At 55.2% G+C, this 19,280-nt stretch overlaps 1 protein-coding gene across 1 annotated transcript; it reads right to left on the bottom strand.

Moving 5' to 3' along the window:
* Positions 1–1,470: 1,470 nt before the first annotated feature.
* Positions 1,471–7,448, bottom strand: TLX1 (T cell leukemia homeobox 1; the record flags this gene model as incomplete). The annotated part of the gene is made up of 3 exons (XM_082053587.1): positions 1,471–1,693; positions 5,255–5,456; positions 6,980–7,448. 3 exons carry the CDS (start codon positions 7,446–7,448, stop codon positions 1,471–1,473), a joined length of 894 nt encoding a protein of 297 aa, XP_081909713.1.
* Positions 7,449–19,280: the final 11,832 nt, after the last annotated feature.

Below are 19,280 nucleotides of genomic sequence, written 5' to 3' on the forward strand. Positions count from 1 at the left end.
AAATACAGTAAATTACCTCTGGAGCTTCCAAAGCCAAGTGGACCTGAGCAAAGTCAAATGGAAAAGCTTTTCATTTTAAACAAGTGGCAGAGGCTTCGGCATTAGCTGTGATACGTTGTCTCCTCTTGGGAAACTAATAGACAGGGAAGAGCAAGGCTTTAAATGATTTATTCAGTACCCTGGAGATTTTTTTTCTTTTCTTTTGCGTTTCCACATAAATTACACAAGCATTTTATAAAATGAATACACATAAAACACCTCATAAGTGCATAAATTAAAAAAAAAAAAGCCTTTAAAAGTCTTGCTGAAAATAGTTTTTCCAATTGCTTGTTTGTACTGGATGTTTACATTGGCAGTGCTGTTTTTAGATTACAAGTAACTGAAAAATATATACTGTGTGCATATATATATATATATATTCCTGGCATTTGCTATAAGAAGTGCTTTGTTTAATTGTGTGTCATTGCCTCAGTACAATTAAAGAAACAACTAAGTTAAACAGTTGAAAGTGAAATTGATTTTTTGGCATCAGGAATTGCCTTCTAAAGGGAAACAGGTAAAATAAAACATTGAACAACATTTTGCAAATAATATGGAAATAATCCACAGAAAGAAACTGCATTACCCCCACAAACTGCCAGCAAGGTCTTCTCGTTATTAAAATACACACTGATGGGTACAGAGTCTGTGGCAGCCAGGGACAGTTTGGGCTCATCATACAATTGAGATATCATATTTACCGTCCTCAGGAGTCTGTCAGATCCTTCTCTTATTCCCCCCTTGCAAGAAAAAATTAATGAAAAAGGGGAGGAGAGACGGCGAGGTGAGCTCTGAAGGGTTCCCATCTGGTGCAAGCAGAAATTGCTGCTGTTTCCTCCATTTGTTGTATCCCTAAACGTCTCCGGTACAGACGACCCGAGGAGGCTTTCATAAGAGTCATGTTTTCCAGGGAACGTCCTCCTTTTGTTTCAAGCCACCAGTCCGAAGAACACATATATATATATATATACACACTATATATATATACATATACATGGATATATAGGGGTGAGCCCAGGCTTTGCACTACTGCCAGCAGAATCCAAAGGAAGTTTTTTCTCCCCCGGCTGGGTGAACGCCGGCAGCCCTGTCTATCAGGGCTGGGCTTTTGTCTGTCAGCACGTCCGCAAGTTCATGGTCGGCACCAGAGACTTTCAAGAGAACAAGGGCTGGGGGGAGGCAAGACACCACCGCTGCTCCAGCAGCCCCACAGGCAGGGAAAGTCTTTCGATTGATTTCCCTTCCTTTCAGTCCTCATGGAGGGTTTTCCTGGCCAGACACATGGGATTCATGAGTGGTCAGGGGATCGCAGGGTGCCACCCTTCCCTGGGGACAAATAGGCATGTCACACATCCCACTGGGGATGACGCGTGTCCCACCAGGTACAGCCCCACTGGCAGAAGGTGCATGTGCCACTGGTGGGTGCCAGTCTTATTCGCAAGCAGAGGCGACAGTGGTGACACTGGTGATCTTGGTGGAGTCATCAGACCAAGGCTGGAGGTTCTGGAGGGCGAAGAGGGAGGAGTTATGGACACAGATGGGGTCGGCTTGGATGGGCTGGTTGATAGTTTTTTGGAAGGCCTCCTGCTGCAGCTGCATGAGGATGCGGTTTGCTTGCTGCCGCTCAGCCTCCCGCTCCTCCGCTGTCTGCCTCCTAGGAGAGAGGGAGCAGTTAGGGGGGCCTGGAGAAGCAAAAGAGAGGTGTCTCCACAGAGAAAGGGTTGTGCTGTGCTGGGTGCTTAGGGCTGTGGAGAAGTAGGAAAAGAGAGTGCCTAGCCACAGCATGGTCCCACATCCCTGCACAAACTGCCAGTAAGTCACATAAACTAGGGACCAGGGCTGTCTTAGTGGCCCCTGCAAAAATTGCTCCCATCAGAGAAAGCCAGGAACAGCCTACCAGTCTGATGTATTTTCTGCCCATGGGAAAAATCCAAACAGAGCCAAAACACCCGAAGGGGCATACAACGGGATTGCAAAAGGTGCGATTCCCTGCAAATGTGCTCAGTACACAGTGGCAAGAGCCAAGCACACAATGTCCCACCAAGGAACCCAGGGCAGGAGCTAGGTGAGACTTCACCAACTGGCAGAGCCACATGGCTGGGAGACAGGCAATGTCACCCTGGCCTGCCATCTCCTCTGCCAGGCTGTGGTGGCCAGCTGACAAGAGTCTGGATGAAAGCAACAACACGCCCATGGCAGGCAGGTCAAAAATCAGCAAAATGTCAGCTAAGCACTAGAAACACATTCTTAGCAGTGAGACAAATCAAAGCCCAGAATAAACTGACTGGGCAGGGTGGAGAACATTTTTAAGAAGAGGTTGAGCACTGTCTGGAATGACACCAGCGGAGCTGATCCTGTCGAGGTGGGGATTAAGGGGCCTGCAGGGGCCCTTTCCAGTGCTAGTTGGGTCCCAGCTTTGGGTTGTCTGGGAGGAGGGGATGGTATAGGTAGAAATGGCCTGAACACACTTAAATCCACAGTGAAAATCCTAAATCCCCCTTGCCTGGATGATGGGTTAGTCTGGAGGCTACAGACTGTAGTCGCTTCTGCTTTTACTAGTGAATATCACCTGGCACCTTCAGTGATGCTGCTGGGAAAGCCTGGGGGCAGTTCATAGTGCTGGTCCCAGGATGACCCCCAAAGCATCCTCTTCCTTGCTCTCACCCTGGGCCCAAACAACACTCTCCTGGCAGCTTCAGTGGATCAGCGAGAGGGGAAATGGCAGCTTTTAATTTAGCAACTCGGGGACATGAGATATCTCACCTTCTTTGGCTGTGGGGATTGGAAGTGGCAGCTCTGAGCTCCATGATGACATCTCGGAGCACAGGGCAGGGGGTCCCTGTCTCCTCCCTCAGGAAGCGGGCAAGGGCTGGATGCAGGTCATGGGCCTCTGGTGCACCCAAGTCTCCAAGCATGTGGCCAGGGCTCCTGCCTGGGAGCAGGTAGCTCAGGGCTCAATCCCTGCTCTAATCACTGTGTCAACATTTCATGTCAGACATCCCGGTAAGAGTGGGCTCAGAGCAGCAATTGCCCTCCCCGCACAGCCCAGGAGCAGCTCTGTCTCTGCATCTATGAATATTTAATGACTCCCTGCACAATGAAGAGATGCTCCTGGGAGAACAGAGAGAGTCCCACGTCCAGGGCAGTCGGGAGCATGGTAGCTGCAAGCATCCAGCTGGAGCAAAAACCACCAGGCTCCCAAACACCTCCCTGCTCCAAGCAGCTGGCCTGTTCATGCATTCATGTCAGGCCGGGATTTGTAGGTTCAAATCTTCTCAGTCGAAGGAAGGAACTAAACCTCAATTTCCATGTCGCAAACAAGAACCCGAATCTGGGGAGAGGGTCATATAGCACCTTGCTCCAGTAGAGGTGCCCAGGCAAGGAGCAGAGGCGAGACTCTCTCCCCAGCCTGCATTTATTTAAACAGTTAAATCCCTCAGAGAGCTTAAAGCAGCTCTCGGATACTCCACACTGCTCAGGCCAGTGGAGATTCTCCCATGTCTAGTACCATGGCTGAGGTCAGGCTGCAGCCTTTCCCTTAAGCAGAAAAGGGATTTCATTTCTCTTTACCCAGCTATTTTTTTTTTGTGAAATGTATGAATAGGTTTGTATCCTCTGCTCCACTGCCAAAGGGGCCTTAACTTAGCCAACAGACGCAAAGAGTATTGACAGACAGATGAAGATCCAGCCAAACCACATTTGCTTCACTTCCTTAGGGAACCAGGTCAGAAGACATTGCCACAGCACGAGTGCTCCTCCTCCAGGACTCTACTCCTGGCTAACAGAGATCACTCCAGCTGGAGACTTCCTGGCACTTGGGGAGTTGCTCTTCCATGAGCTTTTCAGGAAAGGACTCACTGAAGGGGGGGATTCATCCACATTCTTGGTTTCAAGTTCCTTGTCCCTTATTTCTTTTCCAACCTCTGCATCTCCAGGCAATCACTGTCCTATTCACCCTCGGGGGGATCCCGGGAAAACCATTTTCCCCTGCCTTGAAGAAGCTACTGCCTGCCTGCACCCAAGTGTCCAGTGCTCAGCACCCTGCAACACCGCTGTCCCCTGACCCGCAGGGGAGCGGCTCCTTGCCCAAGTCCTCCCTGAATATGCCTGTCCCTAGACCGGGGCAGGGCCGGGAATGCTCCCACGACTGGGGTGCCGCCCCTGGGGACACTGCGGGAAGCTCCGGGTCATGGCGACGGAGCCCGGGAGCCTCCGTGTAAGCCCGGCCTCTTCTCCCTCTCCTGCCCGGCTTTAATGGCACGCCCGGAAGGAATTTTTTTTTTTTAAAAAAAAGGAGCATTATGGCAAGGAGGTGCCGTAAACCCCGCAGGGGTGAGAATTTTCGTGTTCTGCAGGGCCCGATATCCCGGCAGACCCGGGAGCAGGATCCGGTCGGAGCCGCGCTCCCATGCCGGGGTGCGGCTTTGCCCCGGCGCCGGAGGGTCCAGCGGCCGCGCACCGACGGGTCCTGCCGTCTCTGTCCGCCGCCCTCGAGCGCCGCACCCCGCCGGAACGGGGGCTTCTGCACGCTGCTACAGGGGAAGGAGCTGCTGGAACCGCTGCACCCACTGGGCCCCCGTGATACCACCCGCACCCCCCCACGGCACCACCACACACACACACTGCGTACACACGCATTCCTTCATGTTACATACATGCACACTTACCTGCATGCAGACCTAGCGTGATCACACAGCATAAACACAGACAGAAAGCACACTGCCTGCATGCACACTGCACACGCATCCATATGCAGACAATCCAGTTTGCACACACACCCACATGCATGCTCACACAGAGGCACACACACATATGCCTTGCATGTGTGCACACCCAGGTGCACAGGGCCTTCACATGCACTGTGAAGAGCTATACACTCATACCATGTTTGCACACACAGAGGTGCACACACACACTGTATGTGCACACATACACGGGCATGTGCCCAGATGGCCTACACACACACCCCCCACAAGCACATTCATACCCACAGGCGCTACATGCACACACATGGCTGTGCACACACGCACATTCCCATGCACGTGTACAGACACATCCACATTGCACACACGTGTGACCTTCCCCATGCGTGCACTTGGAGGGCTCACAGCCTGTGTTCAGCCACCCTTAGCAGAGTCGGCAGCGGCCGGGCCTGCTCCCCCGGGGCTGCCCCAGCAGCTGCCCCCCGGGTCTGCCGAGCCCCCCAACCGCTCACCTCCACTTGGTGCGCCGGTTCTGGAACCAAGTCTTCACCTGGGCATCCGTCATCTTGAGGGCCTTGGCCAGGGCAGCGCGCTCGGCCGAGGCCAGGTATTTCTGCCGGTGGAAGCGCTTCTCCAGTTCGCAGATCTGCAGGCGGGTGAAGGATGTCCGCGGCTTCTTCTTCTTGGGGGGCGTGCGGTTCTGGTAGGGGTGACCTATACGGCGTGTTACAGTGAAGGGTGAGAGGGCCACTGGGGGGGACACGGGAGGAGGGGGGATGAGAGGCAAAGAAGCAAGCAGCGACACATCAGCAGAGGGGTTCCGGCTCTCGGGCGCTGGGCTGGGGACCCCCCCGCTGCGAAGCCGCCACTTCGCCGCTGACACCCGCGCACGGGCTGCAAAAACGCGGCTGCGGCCCCGGTGCCTTCGCCGGGCGCTTCGAGCACCCGCCGGGCACCGCTCTGCTTTGGCTACGGAGGAGGCGGCCGATTGCCCGGCGAAGTGCCTGGCGAGGGGCGGAGGGGACCGGCACGGGCCGGGGCTCCGCGCTTCGTGAAAACGGGACTCGGTTTAATTTCGTTTGGCCGCGGCAGTAACCGCCGCCGTCCTCGGCCCCAGCGTTTCGTACCCGGGAAATAACTTCACGGGCTGGAAACGGGAGTTACGTTTCGTTGTGCTGTGGGTTTTTTGTTTGGTTTTAATTTTTTTCTTGTATCTTTGCAGTTTTGTCGTTGTTTTTTAAATATTGTTTTGTTTGTTTGTTTGTTTCCCCCCCCCTCCCCCCCACACACACACAAAAAAAGGAGAAAACTCGCAGCGTGTTTCAGCCGCCGCGGGCCGGGAAGTGACTCCGTGAAAACCAGCCTGGTGTCTGCAGGGGGAACGGCCCGTTTGTTCGCCCGCCACCGTGCCTGAGCCAAGCTAAAGTCTGACCTCGGTTTCTGCCCCCGGGAATAAGGGCCGGTGCGGGCGCTACGGGAGCGGGTGTCAATTTTTTTCCCCGTTGCAATTTCGTTGCTTTTTTTTTTCCCCCTGTTGATCGAAATTTTGCTTTGTTAGCAGCGAAAGACGAGTCCAGATACACCTAAAAACGGTGGTGGGTCCGGAAAGCGGCTACAGCCCAAGCTCGGCTCGGATCGGGGCTGCAAAAAATCTGTTTTGGCGGAGGAAAGGCAGAGCCGAAACCTGCAACCTGGAAAAACTTGCCCAGTTACAGTATGCACGGGAAAAACGACCGTACGAACGATTGGCAACAGGCCGGCCTTGCCGTGCGGGCGAGGAGTGGGTCCGCCGGGGTCCCTTCCCGCCGGCCCGGGCTCTGGTCCCGAAATAACCCTCTGTTTTAAAGGAAAATTTTCCCGGGTGTTGTGTCGGGTGGAGAGGAGCGGGCAGCCCTGTCCAGGGCTTGCGAGAGGTACGAGGAGTTTGCCGTTCCGTTTCCTCCCTGCCCGCCTTTCCCGGCGGAGTTAAAAAAAAAAAAAAGCAACAACAAAATAAAACTAAAAACAAAAGAATGCATTTTAGGGGGAACTGAATGCGCCTGATATTCCACCCCTTCTTGCTTCTGGCCTCCTCCAGGACCGACTTCCCAGGCCGATCCGTGGCCGTCTCTCCACCCGCGGCCGGATCGTGCTTTCCTCGGCGGGCACTGGCTGCCGCGCCGAGGCCGGGCGGCAGGGAAGGGAGCAGGACGGCGGGAGCAGGGAGGGAAGAGGGGGGTCCCGGTGGCCCGACTCACCTGTGAACCTGTCTTTTGTGTATCGCCTGTTGCTCTCCATCCAGGGGAAGGTGAGCCCCGTGAGACTGTTCATGCCGTTCACCGCCGGCACGGCGGCGGAGAGGGGCTGGTGCACGCCGCCGGTCACCGGGCGATGGGCCGGGACGCGGATCACCCCTCCGGCCGAACTCAAGGTGTTGCCGTTCATGCTCACCGCCATGTTCACGTTGTAGGAGCCGGGCAGGCCGCCCATACTGCAAGAGGTGCTGGTGTAGGCGCCGGCCGTGCCGCCGCTCGCCCCGTAGCCACCCGTGACCGTGTTGTAGGCGCTGCCCACGATGCAGCCCAGTCCATAGTCCGCCGAGTCTTGCAGCCGCGGGTGCGACACCATGCAGCTGCCCGGCTCCGACGTGTTGAGGATCTGGTCGATGCCGAAGCTGATGGGCTCAGCTTGGCCTTGGTGCAGATGGTGAGCCCCGAGGTGCTCCATTTCGCCGCCCGGTCCCGGCAGCGCAGCCGTACAGAACGGCCCGGGGCACCGGGGCCGCACCTCCACCCCGGGCAGGGCAGCACAGACCCGCACCGCCCCGAAAACACGGCAACAGCACGCAACGGAACCGAGTACAGCGGGGGCACGCCGCCTACACGCTCAGTCCCATAGCCCGGCAATCACGCACCTCAACACACACGAGCAGAGCCACGCAGAACTGGGACACGGCAGCTACACGCTCAACCCGAAGACACAACAGCAGAGCCATGCGCAACTGAAGAACAAGAGCTGAACAACACGACAGCCGTGCACACGCGAGACACAACCGCGCCACACACACACCCTGGACCCAAGAGCCTCCAGGAGCAGAGACGTGACGCCCCCACCCACGGACACCGGTCCCGCTTCGATGAGACCCGACACCCTCACGCCAACAAGACAAAACCACCCCAAGCCAGGAGCCACTCACCCAACAGAGAGACACACAGAGACACACAAACACACACGCGAAGGTGCCCCGCAGACCCCTCGCCGCCGCGGGCGGTGAGGAGCCGAGAGCCCCGCGGAGCAGCGCAGCGTGGAGCAAAGTGCGAGTGCGATCGCCCCGCCACCCCGCTTGCCCATCAATCACGCTACCCCAGGCCTGCTGCTCCCAGGCCCTCACTCTCCATTGGCTGGATGCTGAAAGGAGCCGAGTGAATGACAGCAGAGAAGAGCACACGAGAAAAGGAGTTTCTTCTTCCCCAATCCCCTCTCGCTTCCCCCCCGCCCTAAAAAAAATCACCACTCGGATCGGCCTTATAAAGTCAGAGCTGGGTGCGCGCAGGGCACCGGCGTGGGTAAAAGAGTGGCAGGTACCGGGTGGCGGAGCGGGACATTTTGTCCCGGAGTTTGTGGCCGTGGGCTGCTGAGGTCCTGTCTGCCAAACCCCGCGGGGGAGCTGGGCACTGGGGGTGGCACGGGGCCGAAATCCCCGGGGGCCGTCAGCTGATCCCGTGCGGGGATCCCCTCCTGGAGGGGTCCCAAAACGGCCGTGCCCCTTTTCTCCAGAGGAGTTCTATCAATTTCAAAAGCCAGAACCTCTCAAAAAGTCGTGGAGGAGGAGAAGGGGGATCCCCCATCTCCTGAGCCCAGGACAGGGACACGCAGGCTGTATGGAGACCCCTTCACGGATGCCCAGGCCCGTGGAGATACTTCTTAAGGGAGGAGACGATGGCAGCCCAGGTCACACCTGCCCCCGGAGAACCGCGGTGGGGCCGGGGAGATTTTCCCGTGGGGTCTCACTCCCCCGGGTTGCGGCCGGCCCCAGCTGCTCCTCACGGGAAAGCGGCGCACGCCGCGGCGGAGTGAGCTGAACGAGGCACCCGCTGCTGCCGGCCCCGCAGCTTGTCGCGCCTCCGCCACTGCCCCCTCCCGCGCCTGCCCGCGGAGACATGGGTGTTTTCGAATAAATAAATTTTAAAAATAAAATTTTTAAAAGATATAAAATAAAATAAAATAAAATAAAATAAAATAAAATAAAATAAAATAAAATAAAATAAAATAAAATAAAATAAAATAAAATAAAATAAAATAAAATAAAATAATAAAATAAAATATCGCTGCCATAATTTGCTGCAAAATTTGTTTTGGACCTGGCCGGTCGGTGCTCCCTCTCCGTGCAGCCGGGAGGGAGGCAGAGCCGCTGGTGAGGCCGGGGCATGGCTGCCTCCTGCATCTCCCTTTGCCGCTGCCGACCGGCTCTGCTCAGCCGGCGCCGAAGCTCCCGGCCGCAGTGTCGAGGGTTTCCCCGCTGGTTTGTGGTCTGCCAGCACCAGGCAGCCCACTCCATCCTCCCCGCTCCCGGCTGGGGCCGGCCCGGCAAGCACCCTCCTCTCTGGCTGGGGCAAACGCTGCCCTCTGTCTTCAGTGTGCTGGTAGTTTGGTGCTCACTGCGGACCGTGAGGGTCCCACAAGACAGCCTGTTCTGGGGCATCCCCCATGCAGTACAAATGCACTGGCAGAGAAACTCGTGCCCAGGCACTCAGGTACACCTCCTCACTCACTGCTATGCATACTATCACATCCACATCCTTGCACACATCCACCCACATGGCCTCACCCTCACAAATAAGCACACACACGAACACCGTCACAAGCTCACAGACACCCATGCTCCCACACAGTCCCACACATTTGATTGCACATGCACCTACATGAGTGAACTCTTATTCCCCTCCCCATTCTCACAGACACAACCCTTCCTGTACTCACACAAATTCGCACAGACATGTGTTCTCACACCTTCACAACTGTGTGCATTCACACACACACACAGACACAGGCATACACACCACCCCGTGGGATCCTGCCACCCTCACCCCAGCCACAACCCAAGATCCCCAGTGGGGACCTACCACTATCACTGTACCCACCACTATAGCCCCACAGCAGGGAGGTTGTGGGGGCACAGCAGACAGCAGCAGGTCATGGCCACCCCTCAGCCGCATGCCCAGCCGTGCCCAGTGCCCAGCCTGCCGGCTCCTCCTCTCCGCCACCCAGCCCTGCCTGCCGGCCGGGGTCAGGTTTCCCCCCTCCCAGTACCTGCCTCATTTCGTGACTTCTGAACTCTTCAGGGAACTCACTGGCGCCAGCTCCATCAACCAAAGTCCTTGTGGTTAGGAGGAGCCGAGAGGGAAGGGAGTGAGAGCTGGGGCCAGCAGGGGCCAGGAGGTTGCTCTCGGGTAGGGGATCTTCTCAGCCCCGGGGCTGCAGCTGCCTTTGCCCTTCTCCAGGACCAGCATGGGCCTCTTCTCCAACCCCTTCCCACACAGGGGACGTGGGGCAGAGCCTGCTCACCAGCCCTGAGCACATCAGGTTGTCTCCACAGGGAAGCAGCAGAGCATGCCATGCCATAGAGTCCCCTGCCAGTGGGCTCTGACATCCAGAGGGACTCAGCTCTGCTGCTGAGACCAGGGAACTTCACTCTCTCCAGTAAATAACACAGCTGCCTGATGCTTCCTGTGCATCCCAAAGGCCCTGCTCAATACAGGGCAAAGCCTTCAACCTTCCCTGCACCAGACATCACCAAGGCTGAGCAGATGACAAGGGCCCCAGAGTGACTGGCTTCAAGAAATCACAAGGCCTCCACCAGTGAGCCAGGCTGGCTAATGAGGCTGCTGAGTCCAAGGTAGCAGCTTTTGAGCAATAAAACCTGCCAGGAGATAGACTAAAAGTGAGTCAGGTCTTTCTCTGCCCAGTGAGCACAAAAGAAAGGGTCAGGAAGAGGTAGGTCCCAACGGGGATTCAAGACTCCCGGAAGTCAATGCAAATTATTGATAGGTTTGGGAATGATGCACAGCCCCAGGATTTAATCCCTGCACAAGCCACCGATTTCACCTGCAGCCTTGGGAAAATGATGCAGCTCCTGGCATTGGAAGTTTGGGCACTGCACATCTAAGCTTCAGGACAACACCCAGTTCAGATGCTTCAGTTCAAATTGTTCCCGGACTCAGTTTCCCCTCGGGCTCTCTGGGGCTGGTGCTTGAGCAGTGCAGTAGAGCACAAGGCTCTGAAATATTATGTCTCAAGAGCGCTGGCAATGAATATATAGCCTTTCTATCCAGCTCCCTAATTCTGGGGCTGAAGAGGACTTGCATGCAGTACTGCAAGTTCACACATCAGGACATGTCACGGCCAGTTTTGGTGCTTTCAGGTTCACATCCTGATGGGAGAGTTTACAAGGGTCAGCACCTGCTTTAAGGTGAATCCAATGATCCTACAAATGGATCCCTGGGGTGAGGGGCAGAGGCACCCCAGGCCAGCCAGCTCTGCCTGGCTGATGCTTGGAGGCTAATCCCCAGCCGGCATTCTCCTTCCTACCAAGGGCTGGGTTTGTCTGTCTTGTAAAGGGCTATGGATGTCAGGCCCTGCAAAAAAAATATTCAAAGACCATACTCTAAGCAGAGCCTGAGGAGACAGGCATTCTCAGATGTTTGCCCAAAGAGCTATTTAGGTCAGTGGGGTTTCTTTTCTGGCCAAAGAAATCCTTCTCTGCAGGAAGCAACAAGCTGGATCAGCCCTCTCCAGAGGTGGAAAAAAGCCTCCAGTGCAGGAGCTAACATGTGCACTAAGTTGCTGAAAAAAGCAGTGCATTGACAAGTCAAATACTCTTGATCTCCGCTTCCCCAGAGCATCTTATGCCCTTCAAGCACCCACAGCCACTTACATATTCCTGCCAGCCTTGAAACTTTTGTCCCCCCTCACCCACCTTGAGCAGCTGCTAGGCAGGCTCATTTCCAAAGCAGTGGTTCAGTCCTGCCCCACTTGAGAGCTTAGCATATCTGTGCAAGGAGACAGCAATGGAGACAAGGGCCCTTCCCGTGCTGCATAAGGCTTCCCTCTCCATACAGGCCTGGGGATCCTTTCTCAGGTTCTCTCATTGATCGGGTGCATCTGCCTTCTGCTAGTGGAGAGGGGCAGCCCCACCAGGGCCTGACCTCCACCTTCCACTCCCATTTTCTTCTGCCTTGCTGGCTTTCCAGGACTCCCCTTAGCCACTGAGCTCTTCTACAGCCTGGGGCTCCCGGGAGCTCAGTATCACAGGCCGTCTCCCAGCCTCGCAGCTGCTGGCCGGGAGACTGCTGTGAAATACAAGCCCTCCTGCAGGGACTAGGCACAAAAGTGGCATGTCTGGGACCTTGGCAGGGTCCCAGAAAAATGCACCAGGCTTGCCCTGAAACTTGCACTTCAAGCAGCGCTTTCTGGAACCTGTAAAATCCTCTCATTTTCCGGAAAGGAGAGCGAGCAACTCTGCCCCAAGCAGGTGCCCAGTGACAAACACACCCGCACCCTATCAGCAGAAGGGTGAACCCCAACTCTTTCCCTTCCTCGCTTTTTAATTCGTTTAATTCATTGGGTTGGGGGCTCTCCCAGCCCCGGCTGACTATTCACCCTGCCACACATACCCTCCCGCAGCTCTTTCCCTCCCTCCCCGACCGCTGTGAAATCAATTACGGCGGAGGAGCCGGTGCCCGTGCGGGGCCATGTGGGTCCGGGCTGCGCACAGGAGCCGGCCAGAGAGCCTCGGGCCAGGGCAGCCCCGCCGGGCAGTCCCCACCGCTCCCCGGAGCAGGGGGACGCGCTCTTCGCTGCACTCGGGGTTGTGCCTCTCAGCGCCGCCTCCTTCACTAAATATGTCGCAAATGTCGCGACAGACGTCAATAGCGAAGCAGGGAGACCCCCGCACCCACCAGCCGGCCTCCCGCGGCCGTGTAGGCTTCCCAGCGCAGATATCGTTTCCCTCATTTCTCACCGAAACCCACCCTATACAGACGGTCCCCAAAGCCCCCCGTCCCGGCGTCAGCGGCGGCTTTTCCCCAGTTCCGCGTCCGCGGGATGGGCGGGCAGCGCTTCCTGCGCATTAAAAGCAATTAACACCATTCGGGGAATTTTTAATTGCTCTATAAAGCACTCTGTAAATTATTACTCCCAGCTCTGTTGATCCCTCGAACACGCACTGACAGTTGTAATTTATGGCTTTGGAAACGTGGCCTCTTGTATTCAGCATAACTCTTTATTACAGTAATGACTTAGCGCCGCTGCACTTAATGAGTATAAAGTGCCCGGCGCAGCGGGAGCGGGCGGCAGACGCAGCATCGCACGAACTTCGCCCGCAAAAATATTTCTCCCCTTTATGGTTACAAACGATCGAGGGGCTACGAGTTAGTACGGCGGGAAAGGAACAGAGGGCCGGGAGAGCGCAGCAGGGCCCGGGCGGGGAGGGCGGCCGGCTCCGCGCCCCGTCAACGATATCTCCGGGGCCAGTTGTTTTCTATCAAAAATAAGTAATGCAGTCCGCAAACTTCCCCCTCGCCTTCGTGTAGTCGCTGGCTTCCTGAGGAAAATGGGTTCACGAGAGAAAAGAGAATGGTCATAATTCATTGCACCAACGGGCGCACGCAACGTGGGTGCCGCGGAGCCCCGCACGGCCCGCATCCACCACCCCCTTGGCTGTGCCCCTGCTTCCCGTTGCCTCGGGTCTGACCGGCTCGGTGCAACAGGCCGGGGGGCTCACACCCCTCCCGGGCCCCTCGGCCGGAAGGTACCCCCGGGAGGAGAGGGAGCGCGGTGGTGGCCGATGGGGGCTGAAGTGCCCGGCGGCGCTGCATGAATATTCAATATTGCTGGTTGCCCGAGGAGCATCTGCTAAGAAGTTATTGGTCCTGCGGCAGCAGCCCAACTCTCCACCGTGCAGAAATGCGTGTAATCCCATTAGCCCCTTCCCCTTGGCCACCCGCCCCGCACCAGCCCCGCTAATGAACAGCGTCTGGCCGCCACCCCCAGGGCACCGACGGCAGCAGGGGACACCGGGGGCTCTGCCCCGTTATTAACTCCCAGTTTAATTAAACCCGCTGTGCCAGTTAATACAGTCGTGCGGTGAGGGAGCAGATAACTGGGTCCCTCCGCCGCCTTCCCTTGAGTCTCTCCTGTTCCGTAAGCTGGCCCCTGCGACAGCCAGGCCTGTCGCGACACAGAGGGTGACGGTCGTGATTTCTCCCCGATCCTGCGGCTCCCCCGCGGGCTGCTCGCTGCCCCCGGCCCCGGCTGCTGGCAGCTGCCTTGTTTGTTCGCTCGCCGGGGTAGCGGCGGCTGCTTTTGTCTCCTGTCCGCTCCCAGCTCGAAGGCCTTTTTCCCCATCAGACAAAGTCCCGTTTTACCAACAGATTTGTGTTTCTCTCCTCCCGTTCCCCGCGTCTCAAAAGCAGCCCTCGGGGGCAGGGGCGCAGACAGCTCCGCAAACGCCGCGCAGGCAGAGAATCGGCACGCCCTGCCGGCTCTGCTAACAAAGTGGCTTTCACTAATGAACAAGAAGATCCAATAATAAGGGCCTTAATTATTGCAAACATTGTTACGGATTTAGCTATAAAAACCTCAAACTCCTCCTCAGTAAATCTTCGCGTTTATTTTTTCTTTTCCCTCCCCGAGGTTAATTAGCACGCAAAAAGCAAATACAAATTCTAGCAGAACCAATGGGTAAACTTAAGTCTAATTTGCTGCTGTTTGCATTAGTCTTTGGAGAGGAGGGCTGGGCAGGAGGGGCAGCTTCCCCCCCGCCCCGCTGCAGGCAGCTGCCATGCAGGTGGGCGACTGCGGGGACGAGTCCTTGCCCCTGCCGCGGGGTCCCCTCGGCCCCCGAAGTCTGGGGACTCCGGCGGGTTCAAACGCTTTTCCTTCGCCGGCAGAAATACATCCACGTTCTGGTAGGGCACTTGGAAAACTCGGCTCGCGTCGTTTGCAGCGCAGAAGATGCGGAGGAACAGAGCGGGGTTGGCATTAACCATGACAAAAAAAAAAAAAAAGAAAAAGGAAAACGATGCAGAAATAGAAAAATCATCGTTTTTTCCAAAGGCGAATCGTCTCCCCGTGGCACAACCCGCCCAGCCCAACGCACCCTGCTCGGTAACACACCGAACGAGTTCCACCCGGGGGAGTAATGTCCCGGGGACGGGGAGTGCGAGAGATTATGTGGGTTTAAACACGATCGGCAGTTTATGCAAATAGCATTCTCTACAGTTGTAAGTTTGATTAATTAATTGCATTTTCAGCTATTGTATTAATTGTATTTTTCACCTGTAATTAGTTGTAATTTCCGGTACTACAGCCCTCCAATTCACCGAGCACACACGGGGAGAAGACAGAGCCGTCTCCATCCGTAAGGTTTTGCGGATGCTGTTTCTAACCGCCCAGGTGGGATCCCGAAAACAAGCTTATAAAGAGCACGACAGAAAACAAACAAATTAAACAGAGCGTGTAAACATTAGTCGGGGGAAGGAGTAGGTGACACCGTTTTTTCAGTCCCATCCACATCACCAGCGGCTTTGAACTGTTAGTCGGGTGTTGTGTAAAGTCGCCGTTTCATGTCACTGCTTCCTCCGCGACTTTCTAGAGCGGGCGCTGGCGGGACACCAGCAGAGCCAGCGGTGCCTCCCTGGCCCGTGGATACCGGGGACAGCAAGAGACGTGGGTGGTTGCAGGTGGGGAAATGAGCTTTACTTTTTGGGAGAAAGTACTTGAAGGTTTCGAAAGAACTGAGCTGTCCGAAGCATTAGATAATCTTCCAAGACGGCTCTCTCTGTACCGCTGCTGTAGCTGAGCTCGGTACAGCATGCCCTGAGAAACAGGGACAACTTCCAGCAGCTCATACCCTGCTGCAAATTCTCCCTAAAATGGGAAGTGGCGATAGCCCGGGCTTCAGAGATGGGGGGAAAGGTGCACAGCCAGCTTTGACCTCCCAGGTTGGGGGATGTTGTATACAGGACAAAACTCTGTTCTTCAGACCCTGCTATCGTTCTGGAAGGTATACAGAGAAATACAGGGCTGGCTGGAAGGATTTCAGTCCTAGGGGAAATCCCAGTCAAGCATTGTGCTTAGCGGGCAGCATCCTCAGAGCTGAGCCCCGAGTGCAGCCTCACAGCAATAGCTGCAGAGAGATGCCAGGAGGGTGCTGGGGTCCGACACTGTGTAGTGTAGGAAGAAGACCTTGCAAAACCCAGGTCCATACCCCAGCCTCAGTCAGGTCCAGGAGAGCTCAAGCTTAGACAGAGTCCCAACAAACACCAAACTCACTGTGAGCAAATCAGCAGCTCTGACATCCCCTTCCCAGGCTCCCACAACCCTTGCGGCATATTTTTTTTTATTTCCCTAGGACTTTTACTGCTCAGAGGAGATGAGCCAAGACATTTTCTCCTCCCCTTTCATAAATATTGCATCTCCCAAATGCAATTACCAAGGGCGAAGTGACACAAGTGTTTGCTAAATAAGATTATGTGATAATGTTAATGTATTTTATGTCTGTGCTGTGACACCAGACAATCCCCCTATTAATAACAGCTCAATGAGATGTGGAAGTTCTTAACAGGGGGCTTTGTGGGACTGGGGATTTTATGCACCAGGGGAAAGGGAAGCACAGTACCATGGCATCAATTGCAAGGGAGGAAGAGCCATTCCTAGGGATCAACTGTGATGGCAAGTGGAGTTGTAAGTAGCCCAGAGGGTCCGGTTGTGCTGTACATAACACACAGATCAGTTAGCTGCTAACAGGGTGTAAATCACTCACAACAATTCATAATGCAACAGGCCTAGGGAGGTTTGTGCACATTATCATGATCCTGTGACTGAATTACTGCCTGGCTATCAGCCATGCATTACCCAGCATTTGGGGGCCCCGTGGGCTCATCAGAAATGCTCTGTGCCAGCCCACGTGTCCCCAACTATTAATAACATAGGCAGAGCCTCACCTCTCATCCCAGCCAATGCAAGACCAAAAAAAGCAACAACAAACCCCATCTCTCCATCCAGCTTCCCTCAGACAGAACAAAATCTGCTCATCAAATCTTAGCCCTCCTCTGTTGATCTCAAGACAGCTCCCGAAGCTCTGACCTTTAACCGCTTGCCTTTCCCTCTCTCCAGTGGCCATGTCCATCTGCCACTTCCTATTGAACCATCCATCCCTCGTGGTCTTCTGCCTCTATCGTGTGACTGTCAACCATGTGCCCATTTATGTATGGCCAAAAGTGACTGGAGATGTCGGTTGCCCAGCCTGAGACATTTAGATGTGGCTTTTTTTTTTCTTTTTTCAGAAAGTCCTTTAAAGACTGTATGGCATGACCCAAGCTTTTCAGCAGTTTTCAGCTCCCAGTGGCAACAAGGTTGACATAAAAGCAGGAGCTCCCAGGTCCATCCATCTGCAGGGCACGCAGCAGCCCCACAATGACTTTGCAGGACATTGTGGGAATCACAGCAACTTTCTTGTGCCAAGCTGCCCACGGGGCACCACGCTGAAAGTTTGAGCAGCCCCAGGCCTCCAAGTCAGGGATTTCCCCATATCCTTTCCTGCAGACCTGCTTCAGCCCTTGAGCTGACAGTGTCCCTCCTAGAGCCGCTGGCCAGTGCTTGGTCCTCTGGGTGGCAGGGCCATCACCCCGTGTTGATGCAAACAGGGAGTTACATGAGTCCTTTGCCTTCTTTGATGCTTCCAGGATTAATTCCTCCAGAGCCCGCAAAGTTTGCTTCTCTATTTCACATTAGCACTAGTTTGTAGCTGCCCTCTGGCCCCCAGGGTGGAAGGTCAATCCTTTATTTACTTAGTCCTTCACTTAGTTCATCTGCAGCTCTTTCAGTGCTTTGGATAACAGACACAAAGTGGACTGCTAACCTGCTCCCTGGCCAGGAGCCTGTGCTTCCCAACTCCTGTGTAGAGAGAGGAGTGTTGTCTTCTCCAGGTGATACCAGTGCAGCACAGCAAAGCAGGCTGTGTGGGAGCAGCTTTTTCTTACCCAGGGGGGTAAGATCTGATTCAGCATGTAACAAAATGAGGGATGCAGAGGCTTCCAGGTACTGACAAGTTCATTTCAAAAATCATGAATGGTAGGGAAAACATATAGCCCTCACATCACCTGGCAGGTCCTGCTTGCTCGTGTCTCTGGAGCTGGCTGTACCACATCATTCACCGCCCTGTGGAACAGCAGAACCCCTGAACATGACAGCATTCTTGTGTTGTTGCGCTCCAGGAGGGGCCCAGGGCCTGTCCTGGGCCCGTTAGGTGCTTCTGTGCCTATGAGAGCCTCAGCAAGCAGATCTAGCGCCCTGTGCCAAGTAGGGGAACATGCCAGCTCCAGGCTCTGTGCCCAGTGCAGGCAGCTGGTTTCCCCTGCCCAGTGCCCTCTGTGCAGTTAGAGCATCCCCAGGACATGAAAGCCTGGTGGGTCTCAGATGAGCCCTGGGGTAGCTGCTGGGTGGGCTCAGAGACAAAAAGTCTCCCAAAGGCAGAGAGGTGCAGCTCTGTAGGGCATCCACAGCCTCCCAGCCAGGACTGGCCACAAAACCAGCAGCTTTCAAACCTTGTCTGCTTGCATGAGCCCCAGGGAGTGGTACTGTCCCACTCCTGGGGACAGACACTGCAGAGCATCTCTCCCCTCACCTCAGATGCTGCAGCTTGCCTTGGGGTGCCTGAGGCTGCCCTCAACCCCCCATTTTCTGTAAGTAACATCAAACCAAACCAATCAATAGTAATAAATAAGCAGTGTTAATCAATACATATTTATTAAATCCTTACTGTTGAATAATATTCAAAAGGATAATTAAAGTACTTCTCAAGTACCTCTAACATTTGTGCAGGGTGTAGGCCATGAAGAAGCAGATGAGGGATTCCAACTCTGCACCAGATGTCCAGGCAGAGGCCAGAGAACAGCCCCATCCCACCCTCTCCTAACAGCCAGGGACCCACAGTGCTGCTGCAGGCAGCGCTAGCTGCAAGGAGCAGAGGTGGTTTCAGGGGGTCAGCTGAAGGCAGACACAAAAGAGGTTTCCTTGAAGGCTCCAGGCACTGGGAGGGAAATGTGTCCTTCACCTGGGTGCCCCAGGCTGAGTGTTTATTCAGGTCCTGCAGAACAATGCTGTAGCCGGAAAAAACGGCCTCCCCGCTTTGCAGGCCTGGCCAAAGGGACCATGTGTCCTCCTCGACCTTGTCCCCAGGGTGGGTGAGTGGTGCCTTGGCTCACAGCCATGCTGCTCATGTTTGTCACCACAGGGGCTTTTTTTTCTTTTTTTAATCTTTTTGTTTCGGTGCTCTCCTGTTCCTTCAGAGGATGGGAAGCAGCAGCGTCTTGGAAAGGAGGCTGGGGATTTGGGGAGTTTCAGGCTGGGAGGGAGCATGAGCTCGTCTGCCCTGACCCCCCAACCGCAGCCCTGTCCCACAGCATCCTCTGGCCACAGCAGTGCTGTCTGTAGCCCAGCACATGTTCTGGGGAGCCTGGAAAAACACAGCCAAACTGGAGCAGTGCCCCTGCTGCA

The sequence above is a fragment of the Streptopelia decaocto genome (genome assembly GCF_964273445.1).
Source record: "Streptopelia decaocto genome assembly, chromosome: 5".
Lineage (NCBI taxonomy): Eukaryota > Metazoa > Chordata > Aves > Columbiformes > Columbidae > Streptopelia > Streptopelia decaocto.